We start from the raw sequence: 23,902 nt of genomic DNA, 5'->3' as shown, positions 1-23,902 counted from the left end.
CAGAGAGTGCGGGGAGGAGACTGGTCAGATCTCTGGGCTGGTAACACACAGTGACATGATGTGAGGGGAGAGCAGGAGTATAATAGGGGCTGATAGGGGAAAAAAGTTTCTATACCCCACTAGGCAGATGCATTGTCCTCATTAGTTTGGTTCGGCAGCAGAGGGTGTAGGACAGTGATGGCTAAAATTTACACTCCAGCTGTTATTGAACTACACATCCCAGCATCAGTTTTAGCAAGACCAAATAGTAAAACTGATGCAGGACATGCTGGGATGTATAGTTCAACAATAGCTGGAGTGTCAAGGTTAGCCATCACTGGTGTAGGATAAGAGAAATCTGTATTTGCAGAACAATGAAAATATGAAATAAGTGATTATTCCTCACCTGTGCCGATATCTGTAGGGATTTCCTCCTCCTTACACTGCTGATACCCCCTCATATATGGGTCTTCTGTCTCCATATCTTCAACCTTAATGTTAGTCACATACTTCTCGTCTCCCTCTGTATTTTCCTCCTTAATATCAGTCACATATATCTCTTCTCCCTTTATTTCTCCTACCTTAATATCAGACAAATCTTCACACTGAACCTAAAAAAATACCATATTAGTAATGTCTGATTCACACACACACACACACACACACACACACACACACCTGCTGCAATTCACATAGTGATGGTCACTTTGGTATATTGAGGAGACCCTAAATCCCACCTACCTTATCTTCCTGTGGGGTCCTGTGAGTCTCCTCTGTACAGTGCTGGGAATAGAGAGGACGGGGACATCTCTCTGGGGTATCTCTGTTACTGGGCCCATCTGTAGGAGACACACAGTGACTGAGGACATGGTATATATGTGATTATCCTGGGAATACAGAGGATGGGGACATCTCTCTGGGGTATCTCTGTTACTGGGCCCATCTGTAGTAGACACGCAGTGACTGAGGACATGGTATATATGTGATTATCCTGGGAATACAGAGGACGGGGACATCTCTCTGGGGTATCTCTGTTACTGGGCCCATCTGTAGGAGACACACAGTGACTGAGGACATGGTATATATGTGATTATCCTGGGAATACAGAGGACGGGGACATGTCCCTGGGGTATCTCTGTTACTGGGCCCATCTGTAGGAATACAGAGGACGGGGACATCTCTCTGGGGTATATCTGTTACTGGGCCCATCTGTAGGAGACACGCAGTGACTGAGGACATGGTATATATGTGATTATCCTGGGAATACAGAGGACGGGGACATCTCTCTGGGACATCTCTGTTACTGGCCCATCTGTAGAAGACACGCAGTGACTGAGGACATGGTATATATATGTGATTATCCTGGGAATACAGAGGATGGGGACATCTCTCTGGGGTATCTCTGTTACTGGGCCCATCTGTAGGAGACACGCAGTGACTGAGGACATGGTATATATGTGATTATCCTGGGAATACAGAGGACGGGGACATCTCTCTGGGGTATCTCTGTTACTGGGCCCATCTGTAGGAGACACACAGTGACTGAGGACATGGTATATATGTGATTATCCTGGGAATACAGAGGACGGGGACATCTCTCTGGGGTATCTCTGTTACTGGGCCAATCTGTAGGAGACACGCAGTGACTGAGTACACTGTTTATATGGGATTAGCAGATGTGTATATAGGGGGCCCCATAGCTGCTCTCATCTGTACAATAAAATTAAATCTCTTCTTACCCAGTGATGTGAGGGTCTGGTGATTCTCCATAATCACGTCTTTGTACAGATCCTTGTGTTCCTCTAAATACTCCCACTCCTCCATGGAGAGATAGACAGCGACATCCTGACACCTTATAGGAGCCTGATACACACAACGATACAGTCATCACCCAGACATATCCCCCAGGGTTACTGTATAATGCCCCATTCCCAGAAATCACCTCTCCGGTCACATCCCCCGATGTTACTGTATAATGCCCCATTCCCAGCAGTCACCTCTCCGGGCACATTCCTCCTCCACCATATTAGTAATGTCTGATTTTTTTTTTTTTTTTTGCACACACACACACCTGCTGCAATTCACATAGTGATGGTCACTTTGGTATATTGAGGAGACCCTAAATCCCACCTACCTTATCTTCCTGTGGGGTCCTGTGAGTCTCCTCTGTACAGTGCTGGGAATAGAGAGGACGGGGACATCTCTCTGGGGTATCTCTGTTACTGGGCCCATCTGTAGGAGACACACAGTGACTGAGGACATGGTATATATGTGATTATCCTGGGAATACAGAGGACGGGGACATCTCTCTGGGGTATCTCTGTTACTGGGCCCATCTGTAGGAGACACACAGTGACTGAGGACATGGTATATATGTGATTATCCTGGGAATACAGAGGACGGGGACATCTCTCTGGGGTATATCTGTTACTGGGCCCATCTGTAGGAGACACGCAGTGACTGAGGACATGGTATATATGTGATTATCCTGGAAATACAGAGGACGGGGACATCTCTCTGGGGTATCTCTGTTACTGGGCCCATCTGTAGGAGACATGCAGTGACTGAGTACACTATTTATATGGGATTAGCAGATGTGTATATAGGGGGCCCCATAGCTGCTCTCATCTGTACAATAAAATTAAATCTCTTCTTACCCAGTGATGTGAGGGTCTGGTGATTCTCCATAATCACGTCTTTGTACAGATCCTTGTGTTCCTCTAAATACTCCCACTCCTCCATGGAGAGATAGACAGCGACATCCTGACACCTTATAGGAGCCTGATACACACAACGATACAGTCATCACCCAGAAATATCCCCCAGGGTTACTGTATAATGCCCCATTCCCAGAAATCACCTCTCCGGTCACATCCCCCGATGTTACTGTATAATGCCCCATTCCCAGCAGTCACCTCTCCGGGCACATTCCTCCCCCCCCCCCCGATGTTACTGTACATTGCCCCATTCCCAGCAGTCACATCCTTCGGTGTTACCGTATAATGCCCCATTCCCAGCAGTAACCTCTCCAGTCACATCCCCTGGTGTTACTGTATAATGTCCCAATCCCAGCAGTCACCTCTCCGGTCACATCCCCCAGTGTTATTGTATATAGCTTCCCATCCCCAGCAGTCACCTCTCCAGTGTTAATGTATAATGTCCCATTCCAGCAGTCACCTCCCCGGTGTTACTATATAATGTCCCATTCCCAGCAGTCACCTCTCCGGTCACATCCCCCCCCGGTGTTACTGTATAATGTCCCATTCCTAGCAGTCACCTCTCCGGTCACATCCCCCCCGTGTTACTGTATAATGTCCCATTCCCAGCAGTCACCTCTCCCGTCACATCCCCCCCGGTGTTACTGTATAATGTCCCATTCCCAGCAGTCACCTCTCCGATCACATCCCCCCCGGTGTTACTGTACAATGTCCCATTCCCAGCAGTCACCTCTCCGGTCACATCCCCGGTGTTAATATATACTGTCCCATTCCCAGCAGTCACTTCTCCGGTCACATCCCCCCCCGGTGTTACTGTATAATGTCCCATTCCTAGCAGTCACCTCTCCGGTCACATCCCCCCGGTGTTACTGTATAATGTCCCATTCCCAGCAGTCACCTCTCCCGTCACATCCCCCCCCCCCGGTGTTACTGTATAATGTCCCATTCCCAGCAGTCACCTCTCCGATCACAACCCCCCCGGTGTTACTGTACAATGTCCCATTCCCAGCAGTCACCTCTCCGGTCACATCCCCGGTGTTACTATATAATGTCCCATTCCCAGCAGTCACCTCTCCGGTCACATACCCCCCGGTGTTACTGTATAATGTCCCATTCCTAGCAGTCACCTCTCCGGTCACATCCCCCGGTGTGACTGTATAATGTCCCATTCCCAGCAGTCACCTCTCCTGTCACATCCCCCCCGGTGTTACTGTATAATGTCCCATTCCCAGCAGTCACCTCTCCGGTCACATCCCCCTGTGTCACTGTATAATGTTCCATTCCCAGCAGTCACCTCTCCGGTCACATCCCCTGGTGTTACTGTATAATGTCCCATTCCCAGCAGTCTCCTCTCCGGTCACATCCCCCGGTGTTACTGTATAATGTCCCATTCCCAGCAGTCACCTCTCCGGTCAGATCCCCCGGTGTTACTGTATAATGTCCCATTCCCAGCAGTCACCTCTCCGGTCACATCCCCCAGGTGTTACTGTATAATGTCCCATTCCCAGCAGTCACCTCTCCAGTCAGCAGCTGGATGATCTTGTTGGTGAGTTCCAGGATCTTCTGCACATTGTCTCTCCCATGTATCAGTGAGTGAGGTGGAGGCACCGGGATGGGGATCTGGGTCCTTTTCAGTTCTCCTGGCACACAGTGATGGCTACTCTGTGTCTCATGATCACTGGATGTCTTCTTCACTACTGTGTATCCCTGTGTATTGGAAAAAAGTGGATTTTTGTAAGAATTTACCGTTCAAATCTTTTTCTCTGAATCCATCCTGGTGACACAGCTAACCATGGGATGTAGGAGGGTCCTCAGGAGCAAGGCACCTATGCTAACTTCTTTATCACTTCTGCATCCCAGCATTCCTCAGTTGAACTTCCAGAGCACACTATGATACATTACTCAGTACAACGCCTGATCATATTAATATGCACAATCAAATAATAACCATGTAACATGACAAATCACATGAAACGGTATAAACTTACTGAGCGTAAGGGAGGGATCGCGTGTCACCAGGATGGACTCAGAGAAAGGGATTCGAATGGTAAGTTCTTACAAAAATCCCCTTTTCACTGTCATCCATCCTGGTGGCACAGCTCAACCATGGGATGTTCAAGAGCCGGTCCTTTGGGAGGGTCCGCAGTTCTCATTACTGCTTGCCCAAATGAAGCGTCCTCCGACACGAACTCATGGAACCTATAGAATTTGGTAAATGTGTGAACAGAGGACCAGGTGACAGCCATGACGCACAGCCCAAGAGGAAGCAACCGACCTAGTGGTATGGGCATTCATCTTGAAGGGAACCGGTCTGCCAGCTTTAGTGTAAGCAAAAGCAATTACCGACTCTAACCATCTAACCACATCCAATTTCTTCAGTTTGTCCCTATTTTTGCCTCCTCTGGAGGGCAAAACACCGGGAGAACAATGTCCTGGTTCAAATGAAAACTAAACACTACCTTCAGTAGAAACTTAAGTACCATTTGTAGAACAGCCCTATCATCGTGAAATACCACAAAAGGAGACTTTCAAGACAAGACCCCCAACTCAGACCGAAGCGACAGCCAATAGAAAAATCAATTCCCAAGAAAGAAATTTATCAGCCGGCCTTAAAGGCTCAAATGGGGGTTTCTGCAGAACCGACAACACCAGAGAGAGATCCCAAGGCGCCACCGGCTGTCCATATGGAGGTTTGATCCTCATAACTCCCTGTAGGAAAGTTTGCACTTCCGGTAACAGAGCCACTCTCTTTGGAAAGAAGATAGACAAAGCAGATAACTGCACTTTCAAAGACTACCGACTCAACCCTGCCGAAAAAACGTCCTGGAGAAACTCCAGGAGCCTAGTAACTTTAAATGTAGACGTGTGAACCTTCTGTCATTCACACCACCTGATATAAGTCTTAAAGACCCTATGATAATTAGCTGCTGACACAGGTTTCCGAGCCCTGAGCATGGTTCTGATAACTGCATCCGAGAAACCTTTCTTCTTTAACAAAGATGTCTCAAAAGCCAGGCCGTCAAATTGAGACAAGCTAGGTCCTGATGTAGGAAGGGTCCTTGCTTGAGTAGGTCTGGTCGAAGAGGAAGACGCCACAATGCTGTTGACAACCTCAGTATGTCTGAATACCAAGACCTCCTGTGCCAATCCGGAGCAATCAGGATGATCCTCGACCTGTGTCCTCACTCTCTTGAGGACCCGAGCAATCACGGGAAATGGAGGGAAGACATATGCGAGGCTGAAGCACCACGGAACAGTCATGGCATCCACTGCCCAGGCTGTCGGTTCCGTGGTTCGCAAACAGAACTTGGGTCCCTGACAATTGTGTCTGGATGCTATCAAGTCCACCTCTGGGAGCACCCAAAGGGATACAATGTACTAAAAGACCTCCTGATGTAAAGCCCATTCCCCCTCCAGCAGTTCCTCTCTGCTGAGGAAGTCAGCTTCAACATTACGGTTCCCCGGAATGAACACAGCCGACACAGCTGGGATATTTAATTCTGCCAAGTGAAAGATCCGAGAGACTTCTTGCATCGCCATCCTGCTGCAAGTGCCTCCCTGATGGTTGAGGTATGCTACTGCCGTGGCATTGTCCGACTGGATGTGAATGGGAACTCCTCCGCCTGTAGAAGAGTCCTCCTAACTGCCCGAAGTTCCAGTATATTGTTCGGCAATTTTGATTCCAAGCTGAGATGCAACCTAAGATGCAGGGTCACTGATCCCCAGCCCTGAGACTGGCATCGGTCGTGACAACCAACCAATCCCACGAGCGAAGGGAGCGACCCAATTGAAGTGATTCCAGATCCGTCCACCACATCAACGAGTCCCTCGTCTCTTGGGACAAGAGAAGAGTTTCCTGTTTCATGGATTTCGGATTCCCTGACCAACTGGAAAGGATGTTCCATTGAAAAGGCCTCGAGTGATACCTGGCATACTGCAGAGTCTCAAAGGTTGCCACCATCTTGCCCAGTAGTTTCAAACACTGCCATCGAAGAATTTGGTGACTGGAGAATGGCAAGCACCAACCGATGGATGTCCATGGCCTTCGAATCCGGAAGGAAAACACGATGTAGATGTGTATCCAGAATCACACCCAAAAACTGTAGTCTCTGGGTAAGAGTCAGATGAGACTTTGGGATATTTAACATCCACCCATGGTCTTGAAGGAACTGTGTTGCAACTGTCAGATGTTCCTGCAACTTCTCCGAGTCCGCGTTGAACAAGAGATCGTCCAAGTACAGAATAATTACAATCCCTTTTAACCTGAGAGCCGCTGCCATGGCAGCCATCACTTTCAGGAACACTCTAGGTGCTGTGGCCAGCCCAAAGGGTAGGGCCTGAAACTGCAGATGAATTGCACCTATTGCGAAACGCACATAGACTGATGTTCCACGCAAATAGCCACGTGTAGATAGGCATCCTGGATGTCCACTGATGCTAGAAATTCTCCTGGTTCTATGCTTAAGAGAACCGACGTAGAGATTCCATCCTGAAGTGATCCACCCACAAATGGAGGTTTAATGACTTCAGGTTTATGATAGGTCTGAATGAACCCGTCTGGCTTGGGGACTAAGAAAATAATGGTATAAAATCCCTTCTTCCTTTCCTCCTGAGGCCCCGGGATCACAACTCCCTTCTCGAGAAGTGACATTGCCACCCCTAAAAGGGACCTTCTCAAGCGAGCTTCTCGTGGCAAGGGTGTTGGGAGAAATCTCTTTGGAGGGACTCCCCTGAGATTGATCCTGTAACCTTGGGAGAAAACAGCTTGAGCCCAAGGATCCGGGCTGGAGAGAGCCCGCACATCCCGATACTGCAGGAGGCGACCCCCCCCCCACCCTGATCCCAGTACGGGGAGTCTCCGCCCCGTCATGTGGAGGACTTATCCTCACTTTTGGTAGATTGTTTCCTTGCAAAGGCACCAAAAATGGGACCTGGGCGCCCTTCCCTTGCCAGAGGTAAATTCCCCCCTGCCTGGTCCCCCCCCCCCCACCCCCGAAAGGAGGAGCAAAAGGACGAACGGAAAGCTCCGAACCTAGAAGCCCCGTGGCTTGTTTGTAAGGGAATCAAGTTCTGACCCCCCAAAAAAAGAAAAGTTCCCCCTTAAAGGCCAACGCTATCAGCTTCCCAAGCTTTAAGCCAGAGAGCTGGCTCCTATAGGCGATGGAAGGGTCCTATTGGTGAAAGCTACCATTGCCCCATAATGCCCTAGCTGTCACAGAAATGGCTGACACCTTTGATACCATTTTAGCGCCTTCTTCACCGGCCTCACAAACGCATTCAGCCGCACACTTTAAATGTTCTGCTAAAGCAAAAGCTTCTGTGTCAGACTGAAGCTGAGAACACAAGGTATCAGCCCAAGTCATCATGGCCTTGGAGACCCAAGCTGATGCAATCACCGGTACCTTATCAACATCTAAAAGATTGCACCACAGCAGTCATAGACCTCCCCAGGGCAGCCGCCCACGCAGGTTCAGGCTGCTCAGACCTCTGGCCTTGAGCCCCACTGGGCACAAATCCCCCTGGTCCATCTGTTCAACAGTAAATTTAACTCTGCAAAACCTGCAGTTAATTAACATGGCAGACGCTCCCTCCCCAAGAGCAGCAGCACAACACCTTTCTGTCATAATTACACACACAGTACACAATGTCAGGCATCTGTACAGAACAATATAGCAGTGTACATATCTGTCTGCGCTGCAGTAACGGACCCTCAGTGGTCACCAGGAAAGGCGCTGCCCAGAAGAAACTGTTCACTCAGTTCTGCAGTGTAAAATCCTCCTTCAGCTTCCTACAGTGTGGGGAATAAAGGGCGCCAGAACAGAGTGCAGGAAGAGACCAAGTCTCTGCTTCTGCGGGGAGAGAAAGCTGTTTTGGCGCCCTCCCCAGCCGCTCCTACCAAGTGTTTCCGATCTCTTCCAGTGTCTCCCCTCTGTCTGGGACCACTTGGAAGCATCCAATTGCGCTGGACTACTGTAATAGGCATCAACTCCAATGATTTCTCTCTATAAGCCCGGTAAAATGACGGCACCATCGCGGGGGGTCCGTCACCCATGATCCCCCCCAAAGCAGGGAGCCAGCTCAGGAAGCACCCCAGGGCTCAGGAAGCCTCCTTCTGTGGAGATCAAAGTGCTGTGAAGAGAGAGCAGACAGCGTCTCTCCCCACACAGAGTGTTGACAGGACGCGCTTCTGTCAGCCTCTGCTGCTCTGTCAGTGTAAACAAACTCTGAAAGCCTCACACTGTAACCTGCAACTTAACTAAGTGAATATTAATAAAAAAACAAACTCTTAGCTACTCTAAAAGTGGCTGCAGCCCGCAGCCAGTCAGCATAGCATCCACTCCGGTGGGAACCTAAAACGAACTAAGGAATGCTGGGATGCAGAAGGGAGGAGCCTGCCTCTCAAAGAAGTTAGCATAGGTGCCTGGCTCCTGCGGACCCTCCTACATCCCATGGTTAGCTGTGTCACCAGGATGGACGAGAGAGAAATATACTATCACTGCAGACACTCCCAGTTATGACCCTCTATTATTACTATAAGTGATGTCACAGTGACACTTCCAAGATCCACCAGTCAGGTCACTGTAGTATTTACATAATAGTGATATCACCAACACTCTCAGATCTCCTCATCTCCCCAGGGGTATCGATCACTAGGTATCCACCAATTAGGTCAATATGCATTGGGTCGACATTTTGAACGGTCGACATGGGTGTAGGTTGACAGGTCATTAGGTCAACACAAGCATTAGGTTGACATGGGGTTTTTCACTGGTTTTTTTACCCGCTCCTTCATCAAAATAAAAACACAACAGCTGTAAAATGACGACACATTAAGAACTGAGGGAAAGATTTATTAACCTCGGTGAAGTGATACGGTGTCAGGTTTTGATCACTGGCCAATCAGCTCCTAACTGTGAAGTTACAGGCTTAGTTTGAAAAATGACAGGTAGGAGCTAATTGGCTGGTCATAAAAACCAGACCCTTTATCGCTTCACCGAGCTTGATAAATCTGCCCCTCACTTCCCTTTATTAGAAATTTAAGGAATGAATATTCGATACAAGAGTATCACTCTGACTCCTTAATTACAATACAGTAAATTGCTATGGATATAAGTGACATCAGTGACGCTCCCAGATCCCCTCACCTCCCCAGTCACGTCCCTGTATTATTACTATAGATATAAGTGATGTCACAGTGACACTCCCAGATCCCCTCACCTCCCCAGTCACGTCCCTGTATTATTACTATAGCTATAAGTGATGTCACAGTGAGGCTCCCAGATCCCCTCACCTCCCCAGTCACGTCCCTGTATTATTATTATAGATATAAGTGATGTCACAGTGACACTCCCAGATCCCTCACCTCCCCCAGTCACGTCCCCGTATTATTATTATAGATATAAGTGATGTCACAGTGACACTCACGTCTCTATATTATTACTATAGATATAAGTGATGTCACTGGGACACTCCCAGAAACCCTTACCACCCCAGTCACATCCCTGTATTATTACTATAGATATAAGTGATGTCACAGTGACGCTCCCAGATCCCCTCACCTCCCTGTATTATTACTATAGATATAAGTGATGTCAGTGTGACACTCCCAGGTCCCTCACCTCCCCAGTCACGTCCCCGTATTATAACTATAGATATAAGTGATGTCACAGTGATGCTCCCAGATCCCCTCACCTCCCCAGTCACGTCCCTGTATTATTACTATAGATATAAGTGATGCCACAGTGACACTCCCAAATCCCCTCACCTCCCCAGTCACAGCCCTGCATTATTACTATAGATATAAGTGATGTTACAGTGACACTCCCAGATCCCCTCACCTCCCCAGTCACGTCCCTGTATTATAACTATAGATATAAGTGATGTCACAGTGATGCTCCCAGATCCCCTCACCTCCCCAGTCACGTCCCTGTATTATTACTATAGATATAAGTGATGCTAAATCCCCTCACCTCCCCAGTCACAGCCCTGCATTATTACTATAGATATAAGTGATGTCACAGTGAGACTCCCAGATCCCCTCACCTCCCCCAGTCATGTCCCTGTACTATTACTATAGATATGTGATGTCACAGTGACGCTCCCAGACACGTCCCTGTATTATTACTGTAGATATAAGTGATGTCACAGTGACACTCTAAGATCCCTTCATCTCCCTGTATTATTACTATAGATATAGGTGATGTCACAGTGATGCTCTTAGATCCCCTCACCTCCCCAGTCACGTCCCTGTATTATTACTATAGATATATGTGATGTCACAGTGACGCTCCCAGATCCCCTCACCTCCCCAGTCACGTCCCTGTATTATTACTATAGATATAAGTGATGTCACAGTGACACTCCCAAATCCCCTCACCTCCCCAGTCACAGCCCTGTATTATTACTATAGATATATGTGATGTCACAGTGACACTCCTAGATCCCCTCACCTCCCCAGTCACGTCCCTGTATTATTACTATAGATATAAGTGATGTCACAGTGACGCTCCCAGTTCCCCTCACCTCCCCCAGTCACGTCCCTGTATTATTACTATATATAAGTGATGTCACAGTGACACTCCCAGATCCCCTCACCTCCCCAGTCACCTCCCTGTTTTATTACTATAGATATAAGTGACGTCACAGTGACGCTCCCAGATCCCCTCACCTCCCCAGTCACGTCCCTGTATTATTACTATAGATATAAGTAATGTCACAGTGACGCTCCCAGATCCCCTCACCTCCCCAGTCACGTACCTGTGTTATTACTATAGATATAAGTGATGTCACAGTGATGCTCCCAGATCCCCTTCACCTCTCCAGTCCCATCCCTGTATTATTACTATAGATATAAGTGATGTCACAGTGATGCTCCTAGATCCCCCTCACCTCCCCAGTCACGTCCCTGTATTATTACTATAGATATAAGTGATGCTCCCAGATCCCCTCATCTCCCCAGTCACGTCCCTGTATTATTACTATAGATATAAGTGATGTCACAGTGACGCTCCCAGATCCCCTCACCTCCACTGTCACGTCCCTGTATTATTACTATAGATATAAGTGATGTCACAGTGACACTCCCAGATCCCCTCACCTCCCCAGTCACGTCCCTGTATTATTACTGTAGATATGTCATGTCACAGTGACACTCCCAGATCCCCTCACCTCCCCAGCCACATCCCTGTATTATTACTGTAGATATAAGTGACATCAGTGACGCTCCCAGATCCCCTCACCTCCCCAGTCATGTCCCTGTATTATTACTGTAGATATGTGATGTCACTGTGACACTCCCAGATCCCCTCACCTCCCCAGCCACATCCCTGTATTATTACTGTAGATATAAGTGACATCAGTGACGCTCCCAGATCCCCTCACCTCCCCAGTCACGTCCCTGTATTATTACTATAGATATAAGTGATGTCACAGTGATGCTCCCAGATCCCCTCACCTCCCCAGTCACATCCCTGTATTATTACTATAGATATAAGTGATGTCACAGTGACACTCCCAGATCCCCTCACCTCCCCAGTCACCTCCCTGTATTATTACTATAGATATAAGTGACGTCACAGTGACGCTACCAGATCCCCTCACCTCCCCAGTCACGTCCATGTATTATTACTATGGATATAAGTGACGTCACAGTGACACTCCCAGATCCCCTCACCTCCCCAGTCATGTCCCTGTATTATTACTACTAGGTGATTCATCGCGCCCTACGGGCGCTCTTCACACCGTCGTAAGGGGCTGCGCCCCCTTAATTTGTGAACGTTTGTATATGAGAAATATGGTTAGAATTGTATGAAAGATGCCCTGTATTGCAACTTAGGTGTCCGCGAATCGCGGGAGGGGGGGTCGCGGAGGGTGCCGCGAATTGCAGGAGGGGGGGTCGCGGGGGGTGCCGCGAATTGCAGGAGGGGGGGTGGATGCTGCGAATCGCGGGAGGGGGGTCGCGTGGTGGGTTGCCGCAAATCGCGGGAGGGGGTTGCGGCGAATCATGGTAGGGGGGGTCGCGGGGGGTGTGCCGTGAATCACGGGAGGGGGGGTCACGGGGTGGGGTGCCGAGAATCGCGGGGGGGTGTGTGTGTGCCGTGAATCGCGGGGGTGGGGGGGTGTGACGCGAATCGCCACAAGAAAAAATCAACACAGAAAGGTCAACACATGTAAATGTTGACATAAGTGTGGCACTTCATTGGTGTCCATGTCGACACATGAGAATGAATATGAAAACATTCAAAAAATGAAAAAAAAACTTCAAAAACTCATGTCAACCTTTTTCATTGTCGACCATAGCCATGTCAGTGTTTTCCATGTGCAATTTAATTCTGGAGCTGCCGCGAATCGCGGGGGGGTGCCGCGAATTGCGGGAGGGGGTGTCGCGGGGGTGGGTGCCGCGAATCGCGGGAGGGGGGGTTACGGGGCGGGGGTTGCAGCGAATCATGGGAGGGGGGGTCGCTGGGGTGTGCCATGAATCACGGGAGGAGGGGTCACGGGGTGGGGTGCCGAGAATCGCGGGGGAGGTGTGTGTGTGTGCCGTGAATCGCGGGAGTGGGGGTTGTGGGGGTGGGGTGTGACGCAAATCGCCACAAGAAAAAATCAACACAGAAAGGTCAACACATGTAAATGTTGACATAAGTGTGGCACTTCATTGGTGTCCATGTCGACACATGAGAATGAATATGAAAATATTAAAAAAATGAAAAAAAAAACTTCAAAAACTCATGTCAACCTTTTTCATTGTCGACCATAGCCATGTCAGTGTTTTCCATGTGCCATTTAATCCTGGGGCTGCCGCGAATCGCAGGGGGTGCCGCGATTTGCAGGAGGGGGGGGTTGCGGGGGGTGGGTGCTGCGAATCGCGGGAGAGCGGGGTTCATGGGGGTTCCGGTGGGGGGTTGCCGCGAATTGCGGGAGGGGGGGGGGGTCGCGGGGGGTGTGACGCGAATCGCCACAAGAAAAAAATCAACACATGTAAATGTTGACATAAGTGTGGCACTTCATTGGTGTCCATGTCGACACATGAGAATGAATATGAAAATATTCAAAAAATGACAAAAAAACTTCAAAAACTCATGTCAACCTTTTTCATTGTCGACCATAGCCATGTCAGTGTTTTCCATGTGCAATTTAATTCTGGAGCTGCCGCGAATCACGGGGGGGGGGGGGGGGGGGGGGGGGTGCCGCGAATTGCGGGAGGGGGGGTCGCGGGGGTGGGTGCCGCGAATCGCGGGAGGGCGGGGTTCACAGGGGTTCCGGTGGGGGGTTGCCGCGAATTGCGGGAGGTGGGGGGTCACGGGGGTGCCGCGAATCGCGGGAGGGGGGGTTGCGGGGGGGTGTGACGCGAATCGCCACAAGAAAAAATCAACACAGAAAGGTCAACACATGTAAATGTTGACATAAGTGTGCCACTTCATTGGTGTCCATGTCGACACATGACAATGAATATGATAAAATTTAAAATAAATCTTCAAAAACTCATGTCAACCTTTTTCATTGTCGACCATAGCCATGTCAGTGTTTTGCATGTGCCATTTAATCCTGGGGCTGGGGAGGGGGGGTGCCGCGAATCGCGGGAGGGGGGTCGCAGGGGGGGTGCTGCCAATCGTGCAAGGGGGGGTCGCGGGGGGTTCTTTTTGCCGCGAATCGCGGGAGGGAGGTCGCGGGGGGTGTTTTTTCCGCGAATCGGGGGGGGTCACGGGGGAGGGTTTGCCGCGATTCGCGGGAGGGGGGGGGGGTCGCGGGGTGGTGGTTATGCCGCAAATTGCGGGAGGGGTCGTGGGGGGGGTTCTTTTTGCAGCGAATCGCGGGAGGGGGGGTCGCGGGGGTGTTTTTGCTGCGAATCGCGGTAGGGGGGGTCGCGGGGAGCGGGTGTTTTTGCCGCAAATCGCGGGAGGGGGGGGGCGCGCGGGGGGGGGGGGGAGGTTTTGCCGCAAATCGCGGGAGGGGGGCGCTCACCTGGTGGCTGTGGAGTAGCAGTGCTGGGCAACATGGGAAGGCAGTGGGTGTCTGGCACTGTCTGTGGGCTCACTGGGCTGGTTCTCTGTCACATACCTCCCAACATGACCCTGTCCAGGAGGACACAATGCTCTGTTTCTAGACTTCCCCTTAATGTATGATTGCCGTCACCTGTTTTAAACAGGTTAATTTCTCAGAAAGGTGTTCAGCACAGATGAAGGCAATCACACATTAAGAGGAAAGTCCAGGAACAGAGCGTTATAGACACAGACACCCACTTTGAGTGACAGATGTAGCCAAATATATAGGAGATAGATATAAGTGATGTCACAGTGACGCTACCAGATCCCCTCACCTCCCCAGTCACGTCCCTGTATTATTACTATGGATATAAGTGACGTCACAGTGACGCTCCCAGATCCCCTCACCTCCCCAGTCAGCAGGTAGATGATCTCCAGGGTGAGATTTAGTATCCTCTCAGTCATGTGACTATGGTCCTTGTCCATCATTGGGGAATCAGTGACGTGTGTCATCCTCACCGCTCCGTTGTTCTGGAATAAATATTAGTTACAATTGACACCACACAGTACGTACATAACATATATGGTAAAAGTAATGGTGCCCACAGACGGTGAGATGTGTGCTAAGTGAGATTTGAGCTATACAATGTGTGCTATGCAATTTGGACTACATAAGATTTGGACTAGACTACACTATGTAATATAAATATGTAAAGTACATATCGCATGTGATTCTCTACACAGAGTGTAATGTGAGCTAGACCTGATGTAGTACAATAATACCTGTACAAAAGAGAAAGAGAAAAGGATTCCCAATTCGGGGCACTCATTCAACTGATATCTAGTGTATTAATTCTGTTGAGAGTATCCACCGACAAATTCAAAGTTAAAATATACCTTTTATTTGTATTAATTAAAATTGCTGCAAGCCAGCGAAATATAGACAAACCTATATAAGTACAGGATCATAAGAATAAAGTGATTAAAATATTGCACAGTGTTGGTGTTATCTATTCTGTCCTTCGGTACATATCAGTGTAAATAACCACTGAAAATATATGTCCCAGTATTGTTATCTGTTGCAGATAGAGTTACTAGATAGTTGAAACAATGTTGCTGGGTAATAGAGACACTGCAATACAGTGTAGCCACAATGAAATGAATGGGTGATATCACCTCTCTGTCCACTGTTATGTGGTCTTAATAGTGATTAACTGGAAATCCTCCAATCTAATTTATGCTACAGTGCAATATGTTTGCTGGTAAACTGCAGACCTTGCAGGAATTGTTTTAAAGGTACTCAGTGGTAGGGATGGCCATTGTTGCCATTGCCATCGATGATTGCCATCGATGTCAATTCTGCAACTGGCCATCGATAGTGCTAAACTATGCAATGGATGACCATCAATATATTTACATATCGGTGGTCATCCATTGTTTGATTGATTGGCCTTCGGGCCAATCAAAACACGGGGGAGGGGGGGGGCTATGCGACGCACACACGCAGGTACAATGCCCCCAGCAGCGACGCACACATGCAGGTACAATGCCCCCAGCAGCGACGCACACACACACGCAGGTACAATGCCCCCAGCAGCGACACACACGCAGGTACAATGCCCCCAGCAGCGGCACACACACGCAGGTACAATGCCCCCAGCAGCGACACACACACACAGGTACAATGCCCCGAGCAGCGACACACACACGCAGGTACAATGCCCCGAGCAGCGACACACACACGCAGGTACAATGCCCCCAGCAGCGGCACACACACGTAGGTACAATGCCCCCAGCAGCGGCACACACGCAGGTACAATGCCCCCAGCAGCGACACACACACGCAGGTACAATGCCCCCAGCAGCGACACACACACGCAGGTACAATGCCCCCAGCAGCGACACACACGCAGGTACAATGCCTCCAGCAGCGACACACACGCAGGTACAATGCCTCCAGCAGCGGCACACACACGCAGGTACAATGCCCCCAGCAGCGACACACACACGCAGGTACAATGCCCCAGCAGCGACACACACACGCAGGTACAATGCCCCCAGCAGCGACACACACACGCAGGTACAATGCCCCCAGCAGCGACACACACGCAGGTACAATGCCTCCAGCAGCGGCACACACACGCAGGTACAATGCCCCCAGCAGCGACACACACACGCAGGTACAATGCCCCAGCAGCGACACACACACGCAGGTACAATGCCCCCAGCAGCGACACACACACGCAGGTACAATGCCCCCAGCAGCGACACACACACGCAGGTACAATGCCCCCAGCAGCGACACACACACGCAGGTACAATGCCCCCAGCAGCGGCGACACACACACGCAGGTACAATGCCCCCAGCAGCGGCGACACACACACGCAGGTACAATGCCCCCAGCAGCGGCGACACACACACGCAGGTACAATGCCCCCAGCAGCGGCACACACGCAGGTACAATGCCCCCAGCAGCGACACACACACGCAGGTACAATGCCCCCAGCAGCGGCGACACACACACGCAGGTACAATGCCCCCAGCAGCGACGCACACACGCAGGTACAATGCCCCCAGCAGCGACGCACACACGCAGGTACAATGCCCCCAGCAGCGACGCACACACGCAGGTACAATGCCCCCAGCAGCGACGCACACACGCAGGTACAATGCCCCCAGCAGCGACGCACACACGCAGGTACAATGCCCCCAGCAGCGACGCACACACGCAGGTACAATGCCCCCAGCAGCGACGCACACACGCAGGTACAATGCCCCCAGCAGCGACGCACACACACGCAGATACAATGCCCCCAGCAGCGACGCACACACGCAGGTACAATGCCCCCAGCAGCGACGCACACACGCAGGTACAATGCCCCCAGCAGCGACACACACACGCAGGTACAATGCCCCCAGCAGCGGCACACACACGCAGATACAATGCCCCCAGCAGCGACACACACACGCAGGTACAATGCCCCCAGCAGCGACGCACACACGCAGGTACAATGCCCCCAGCAGCGACGCACACACGCAGGTACAATGCCCCCAGCAGCGACGCACACACGCAGGTACAATGCCCCCAGCAGCGGCACACACGCAGGTACAATGCCCCCAGCAGCGGCACACACGCAGGTACAATGCCCCCAGCAGCGGCACACACGCAGGTACAATGCCCCCAGCAGCGGCACACACGCAGGTACAATGCCCCCAGCAGCGGCACACACGCAGGTACAATGCCCCAGCAGCGGCACACACGCAGGTACAATGCCCCAGCAGCGGCACACACGCAGGTACAATGCCCCCAGCAGCGACACACACACGCAGGTACAATGCCCCCAGCAGCGACACACACACGCAGGTACAATGCCCCCAGCAGCGACACACACGCAGGTACAATGCCCCCAGCAGCGGCACACACACGCAGGTACAATGCCCCCAGCAGCGGCACACACACGCAGGTACAATGCCCCCAGCAGCGACACACACACGCAGGTACAATGCCCCCAGCAGCGGCACACACACGCAGGTACAATGCCCCCAGCAGCGACACACACACGCAGGTACAATGCCCCCAACAGCGACACACACACGCAGGTACAATGCCCCCAGCAGCGGCACACACGCAGGTACAATGCCCCCAGCATTGTACAGCTGGCTGAGCTGTGCCCTGCAAACTGCTTAGCACAGGGCTGTCTCTGTGCGCAGTCAGAGCAGCTGCCAGTCCGGCCCTGCTGAGCAGCTGTCAGCAGAGGGAATAGCACCACGCTGATACGCCGCTAAGGAGTGGCGTGTCAGTGCGGCACTGGGAAGAGCTGACAGTCATTGTTAACAGACTGTCAGCTCTTCCAGGTACCCCCCTGCCGCGCTGACATGCCACTGATTCCCCCTGCTGAGATTGGCTGTCAGCTATTCCAGCTGGCCCAGAACAGCCGCTGGTCGGATCCCCCCGGCCGCCTAAGTCACTGTATTGGGAGGTGGCGGTGGCACAGAATTAATGTGAGCAGGCCCGCTGATGTCAGGGGCTGGCCCGGCCACCACCGTCACTGTGGGGGGCGGGCACCACCATCACTATGGGGGGCGGGCCCAGCCCCTATAGAGATGCTGGGCTTCCTTCCCCCAATCTCTCCTTGTCTGCTTGAATTGGCAGTGACACTGCACGCGGCGGAGGGGACAGGCCCGGGCCGGCTGTTTTAGCAGGGCGCTGCTAAAAAGGCAGGGTGCAATTTGCCCTTTAAAAAACAGCCTAGCGGGAACACTATATATAATAATAATATAGATCAAGTTAACTTTTGTTATTGGGAGTGCCGGACGCCTGCTAGCTGTATATATAGTGTTCCCGCTAGGCTGTTTTAGCGGGGCGCTGCGCCCTGCCCGATTTCTAAAAGGCAAAATGTGCCCTGCCCCTCCAGCAGCACCCTGCTAAAAGAGCCTGCTGCCTGACTAATGTTGTGCCGGGGGAAGCTCCAGCCACCGCAATCTCGGCGGCGCTAGGCTTCCCCGGCAGCTCACGGACTTCGGCGGGGCCAGGTCCACCCCCTTGTACGACGGAGGAAGCCCGGGCACGCCCGCTTTGGTGACGCGGCGGCCCGGGCACGCCTCCTTTGGTGACGCGGCGGCCCGGGCACGCCTCCTTTGGTGACGCGGCGGCCCGGGCACGCCTCCTTTGGTGACGCGGCGGCCCGGGCACGCCTCCTTTGGTGACGCGGCGGCCCGGGCACGCCTCCTTTGGTGACGCGGCGGCCCGGGCACGCCTCCTTTGGTGACGCGGCGGCCCGGGCACGCCTACAACGATGACGTCGGCGGGACCGATCCGCCCCCATCCCATACAGCGGCGCCCTGCCCCCAAAAATTCCTAGGGGGAACACTATATATCTCAAAGAAAAAGCGTCACATGTGCAAAAAACAATCTTTTACTGTAGTTGGTCTACGCCGTTTCAGGCATTGAGCCCGGCTTCAGGACACATGCTGCTTTCAGACCGCAAAACTGGCTTTGACCAGGTATTTTAAAACGTTTCTGAAAATGGGTCTGCCAGCTAAAACCACTTTCACACCGCATGTCTTTAAACGGTATTTCAGTGCAGTTTTTGTCCTTCACAACACTGAACCCGTTTTAACCCATAGAAAACAGTGGATGAAAAAAAACGGGTCTGAAACGGGTAGGACCCTGCTTTATTACCGTTTAGAAATACCAGTTCAATAGAACCGGTAAATTCACTCTGAACCTTTCAGACTGCACAAATTACTGTTTTAAAACGGTAAAAAAACTGCAAAATAACGGGTAAAAAGTGCGGTCTGAAAGGGGTATAACAGTGTGTGTGAAACAACATAAATTTATACATACCATTGGGAACAGCTCCCCCTGCCACTCCGTCCCGGACTCCGTGCAACTTCTGGGTTACTCACTAGAAGTGACGCATCGCCGGCTGTGGAAAGCCCAGCATCAGCAGGTTGGGCACTGTAACAAACAATAAAGTTAAGTGAAAAAAAAAAAATTGTAAGAAAACAAAACATAAGAATGAATGAATTAATTAATAACAGTGAAACAAGCAAACATAAATTCTGTGATAGACAATCAAAATATATGATTGATAAAACAATACACAATTAAGTGAATGGTAAAACAAAGGAGGGAGAGCAGCGAGATAGCAGCAACCAAACACTGGTGTATTTTGTGCTATTAATACCCCTTTTACACCGCCGAAAAATTCGGGTCAGCGGCGGGTACGACCCGGATCTTCGGCGGTGTAAATCCCTAACGCCGTGTCCCTTTACACGGGACTTCTACCCAGGTCCTGACCTGGGTAGAACATGGCTAGGACCTGGGTAGAGGGCGGTGTAAATGGGAACGCCGGGTCGGATGACCCGGCTCCCATTTACACGAATGGGGAACGTCCAACCTGCGGACCGCAGCGTCCGCAGGTTGGACGGATTGTCAGTCTGACACTGACAGCCGGCGCTGCTGTCTGCTATACTCTGCAGACAGCAGCGGCGGCGGGGGAGGGAGGTGAACGGATGCCTGTGTGCGGCATCCATTCACCCCCTGTCCAATGGCGGGGGGGGGGTGCGCGCGGGGACTGGGGGCAGCCTAGCAGCTTACCTTAGTGCTGGGCTGCCCCCAGCAGCGTTCCGGGTACGTCGTCGTCGATCGGCGCTTGAAGATGACATCGCGCTGTCATCTTCAAGCGCCGGGAAGGGGCGGGAGGGGGGTGCGGGCGTTTAAGCCCGTCCGGTGTAAATGCCCCTAAACGCCGGGTCGCACCCGGCTTCAACCAGGGTCCAAAAAGCTGGGTGCGACCCAGCGTTTTGGTCAAAAAGGGGTATTACTGTGAATCTCCTGCCAAACCCTGTGATAAGTGATGGGTCTGTTTCCTTTAAAACAGGGGTGGGGAACCTTTTTTGTGCCAAGGACCGTTTGTATGGGGAAAAAATCCTTCGGGGGCTATATGTAAAAATGTCTCTTACAAATTGCCCTGCTGCAGCCGTCCCACGCTCCGGCGGCTGCCGCTGAAGAGGACTGACTGTCTCCGGGCTTCTAATGATTAAAAGGAATCTCGCGAGAACTACCGACCTCTCGCGAGAAATCCCCTGTACTTGACTCCCGGCAAAGCCGCCGGGCGGGTGGGAGAGCCACTCAGACCGGCTACGGGGGCCGCACACGGCCCCCCGGGCTTGAGTTTCCCCACCCCTGCTTTAAAAGATATACGTATGTACGTCTAACTAGGTTATTAAAAAATGCAAGAACATTATTACTTATCTATCAAACCTGTAATACAAAAGGTAGTGGGAAAGTTGCGCAACTAATTATAGTGATGCAGCCAGCTATTCATTAGAGAGGTACACCACCTATGGGTACAATGGCAATCAAAATAAATGAATAGCTCTGGCGCAGGACCATAAAGAAATGTTATAGACCAATATGTATAATGATCTTTCATTTCAAAAATGCAATACAAATGCAAAAATAATAATGCAATGATGACCGGTGAAATACTTAATAACAGGACCAAAATCATGCAGTCAGGAAATGAACAAAGGTACCTCACCCTGGATTTGGGTTGCGGTGGGCTATGCTTGCGTCCAGGTCTGCGGCACCACCGCAGAGGGCTTAGGGCGTCTGGTTCCCGGTCACAAAGTGCTTAGTGCATGCAAGGTGCTGAGTCCATAAAGTGCATCAGTGTCCAATCGTGCAACGCGTTTCGGAGAGGTCCACTCTCCTTCCTCAGGCTGAATGATGTGCCTGTTAGCTCGTGGTAATATTTATACCACTTTCCTGATGCTCTAAATTGAATGGAAGCCAATCCGGGCGTCAGTTCAGTCCGCGCCCCCGGAAGTGCTCTGCGTTCCAGGCCGCACTTCCGAGTTTGCGTTCCAGACGCTGCTCGGTGACTTCCGATTTCGGCGCTGATCTGTATTACAGCATAATACATATATTTCATTGGTTCTTCCATCCTCAGAATATCGGCTTTTGTCTTCCAAAACTTGTTTTTGCATTCTGGCTACACGGGTCTTTTTATTTCATTCCTGAGCTTCTTTCTACTCTTAGTCAGGATTCCCCGGCGGCCATCTTCGTTAAGGGATAGACGATGGGCAAATCTTGCATGAGCCATGATAATCCAAGGGTACACGTCACTCTCCTCACAATACCTACTATACTGTACTTTGTATTCCAGTAAAGTCCGCCCCTATTTACCGGGAGAGTGGCGTGTCCCTTTCTATTATTCCTTGTATCTTTTCATAGGAACATGTAAGGATGAAAAATATATACAATTAATATACAGTTTAAAATATCATATGATAAAAATCAATGGTTAAAAATGTCAAGGTTTAAAAATATCGGAATTAATCTAAAAACCATTTTAGCTCGAAATCTACATTGTGTCCATTAGGTGACAGTGTATTAAGAATAAAAATCCACCTCATTTCACTCCTGGCTAATCTTGCTTCAAGGTCTCTGTTTTTCCAATGGGGAAAGATCTGTTGAATTCCTATAAATCTTTTAATAGCCCCCTCACATTTATTGTGGTGTTTACAGAAGTGGTCTGACAAAGGATGCGAAATAAGTCCCTTGCGGATATTATATATATGTTCTGCTGATCTCAGCTTTAAATTTCGTTTAGTTTTTCCTATATATAATTTTTCGCATTCAAGAAGATAGATGACGTTTCTTGAGTTACACGTAATAAATTGATTTATTTTGTGTTGGGTCCCATTAACTTCAAATTTAGTAATTTTTTTTCTCATATGGGCCCTTATTCTGATCGGTGCGGCCGGATCCGAATATGCGGCCAGGACCGTGCGTGCGAAACCCCGCCTTCCATACGGATCGCCAACTCCGTCCGTACGCGGTAAGAAGCTGGCCGAACGGACCGCACGTGTATTTTACATGGAATACGCCTCCTCCATCTCAGGGAACCTCCCCCATCATTCGATGGTCGCAGACCATCGAATGCAGGACCGAGTGCTCCACCAGCTCCCGCAACCTTAGACCACACGGACATTTTTCCGTGCAAAAGCAGGGATCTGGGCGGGCAGCTGACATCCGGCGATGTCATATGTCCGCCCCCTACACGTGCGTCACGACTGCATTACCATACGTACGCCCAGCGTTTGCATGGGAACACCCATGAAACGCGGGGCGTATGCATATGGTAATGAGCCCAAATAGCCCTTCACGCCCCTCTCCACCCCCTGGTCGGAGTGTTCACATTTCATGCGGAATTTGGCCGTACGCCCCGCTCGCACATGCGCAGAGACGCCTCTGCACATGCGCAGACACAAAACATCGGCGGCACGAATGTACGCGGATATTACCGCACCAACCAGAATAAGGGCCATGGTTTGTTTGCAGTGGTTCTGCACATCAAACAGGATCCACATCTGTGAAATCCTTTGTTTCTTTCACTACCTGATACTTTTTCGGGCAGTGCACTTTTTACTAGGAGATTTTTCATAGAAGATGCTCTTCTATATATGAAGTTGGGCTTTTTTGGGACTACCTTTCCCAAGACTGGGTCATCTAAAATTATCCGCCAGTTATTTCTTATGATTTTTTCAACTGTCCTATGGTGGGCTCCATATTGAGAGAGAAAAGCCCATTTAGCATAGCTAGAATCTTTTTTCGTAGTGTCTGAAGTCTGTTTGGGTTTTAACAGACTAGGGGTTTTCAGACTTTAGCGTTAGGTCGTTTTAAGCATATTCTTTTCACTTTTTCTTATTTT

General features: G+C 50.5%; 2 protein-coding genes across 2 annotated transcripts in view; both read right to left on the bottom strand.

The window, feature by feature from the left end:
* Window positions 1–23,902, bottom strand: part of LOC146009536 (uncharacterized) — a 783,885-nt gene that overhangs the window by 340,180 nt on the left and 419,803 nt on the right.
* Window positions 1–23,902, bottom strand: part of LOC146010029 (uncharacterized) — a 54,531-nt gene that overhangs the window by 21,969 nt on the left and 8,660 nt on the right. Inside the window, exons 2-9 of the mRNA XM_083150846.1 lie at window positions 20,026–20,139; window positions 15,086–15,208; window positions 4,212–4,403; window positions 2,637–2,760; window positions 2,114–2,211; window positions 1,719–1,842; window positions 721–818; window positions 386–590 (exon numbers count right to left, since the gene is read on the bottom strand). Coding sequence (XP_083006972.1) covers window positions 386–590; window positions 721–818; window positions 1,719–1,842; window positions 2,114–2,211; window positions 2,637–2,760; window positions 4,212–4,403; window positions 15,086–15,208; window positions 20,026–20,028 — 967 coding nt within the window. The 5' untranslated portion in view covers window positions 20,029–20,139. The remainder of the gene's footprint in view (window positions 1–385; window positions 591–720; window positions 819–1,718; window positions 1,843–2,113; window positions 2,212–2,636; window positions 2,761–4,211; window positions 4,404–15,085; window positions 15,209–20,025; window positions 20,140–23,902) is intronic.

This window comes from Crinia signifera, chromosome 6, assembly GCF_055691185.1.
Source record: "Crinia signifera chromosome 6, ASM5569118v1, whole genome shotgun sequence".
Taxonomy (NCBI): domain Eukaryota; kingdom Metazoa; phylum Chordata; class Amphibia; order Anura; family Myobatrachidae; genus Crinia; species Crinia signifera.
This window is presented reverse-complemented; position numbering and strand designations above follow the sequence as displayed.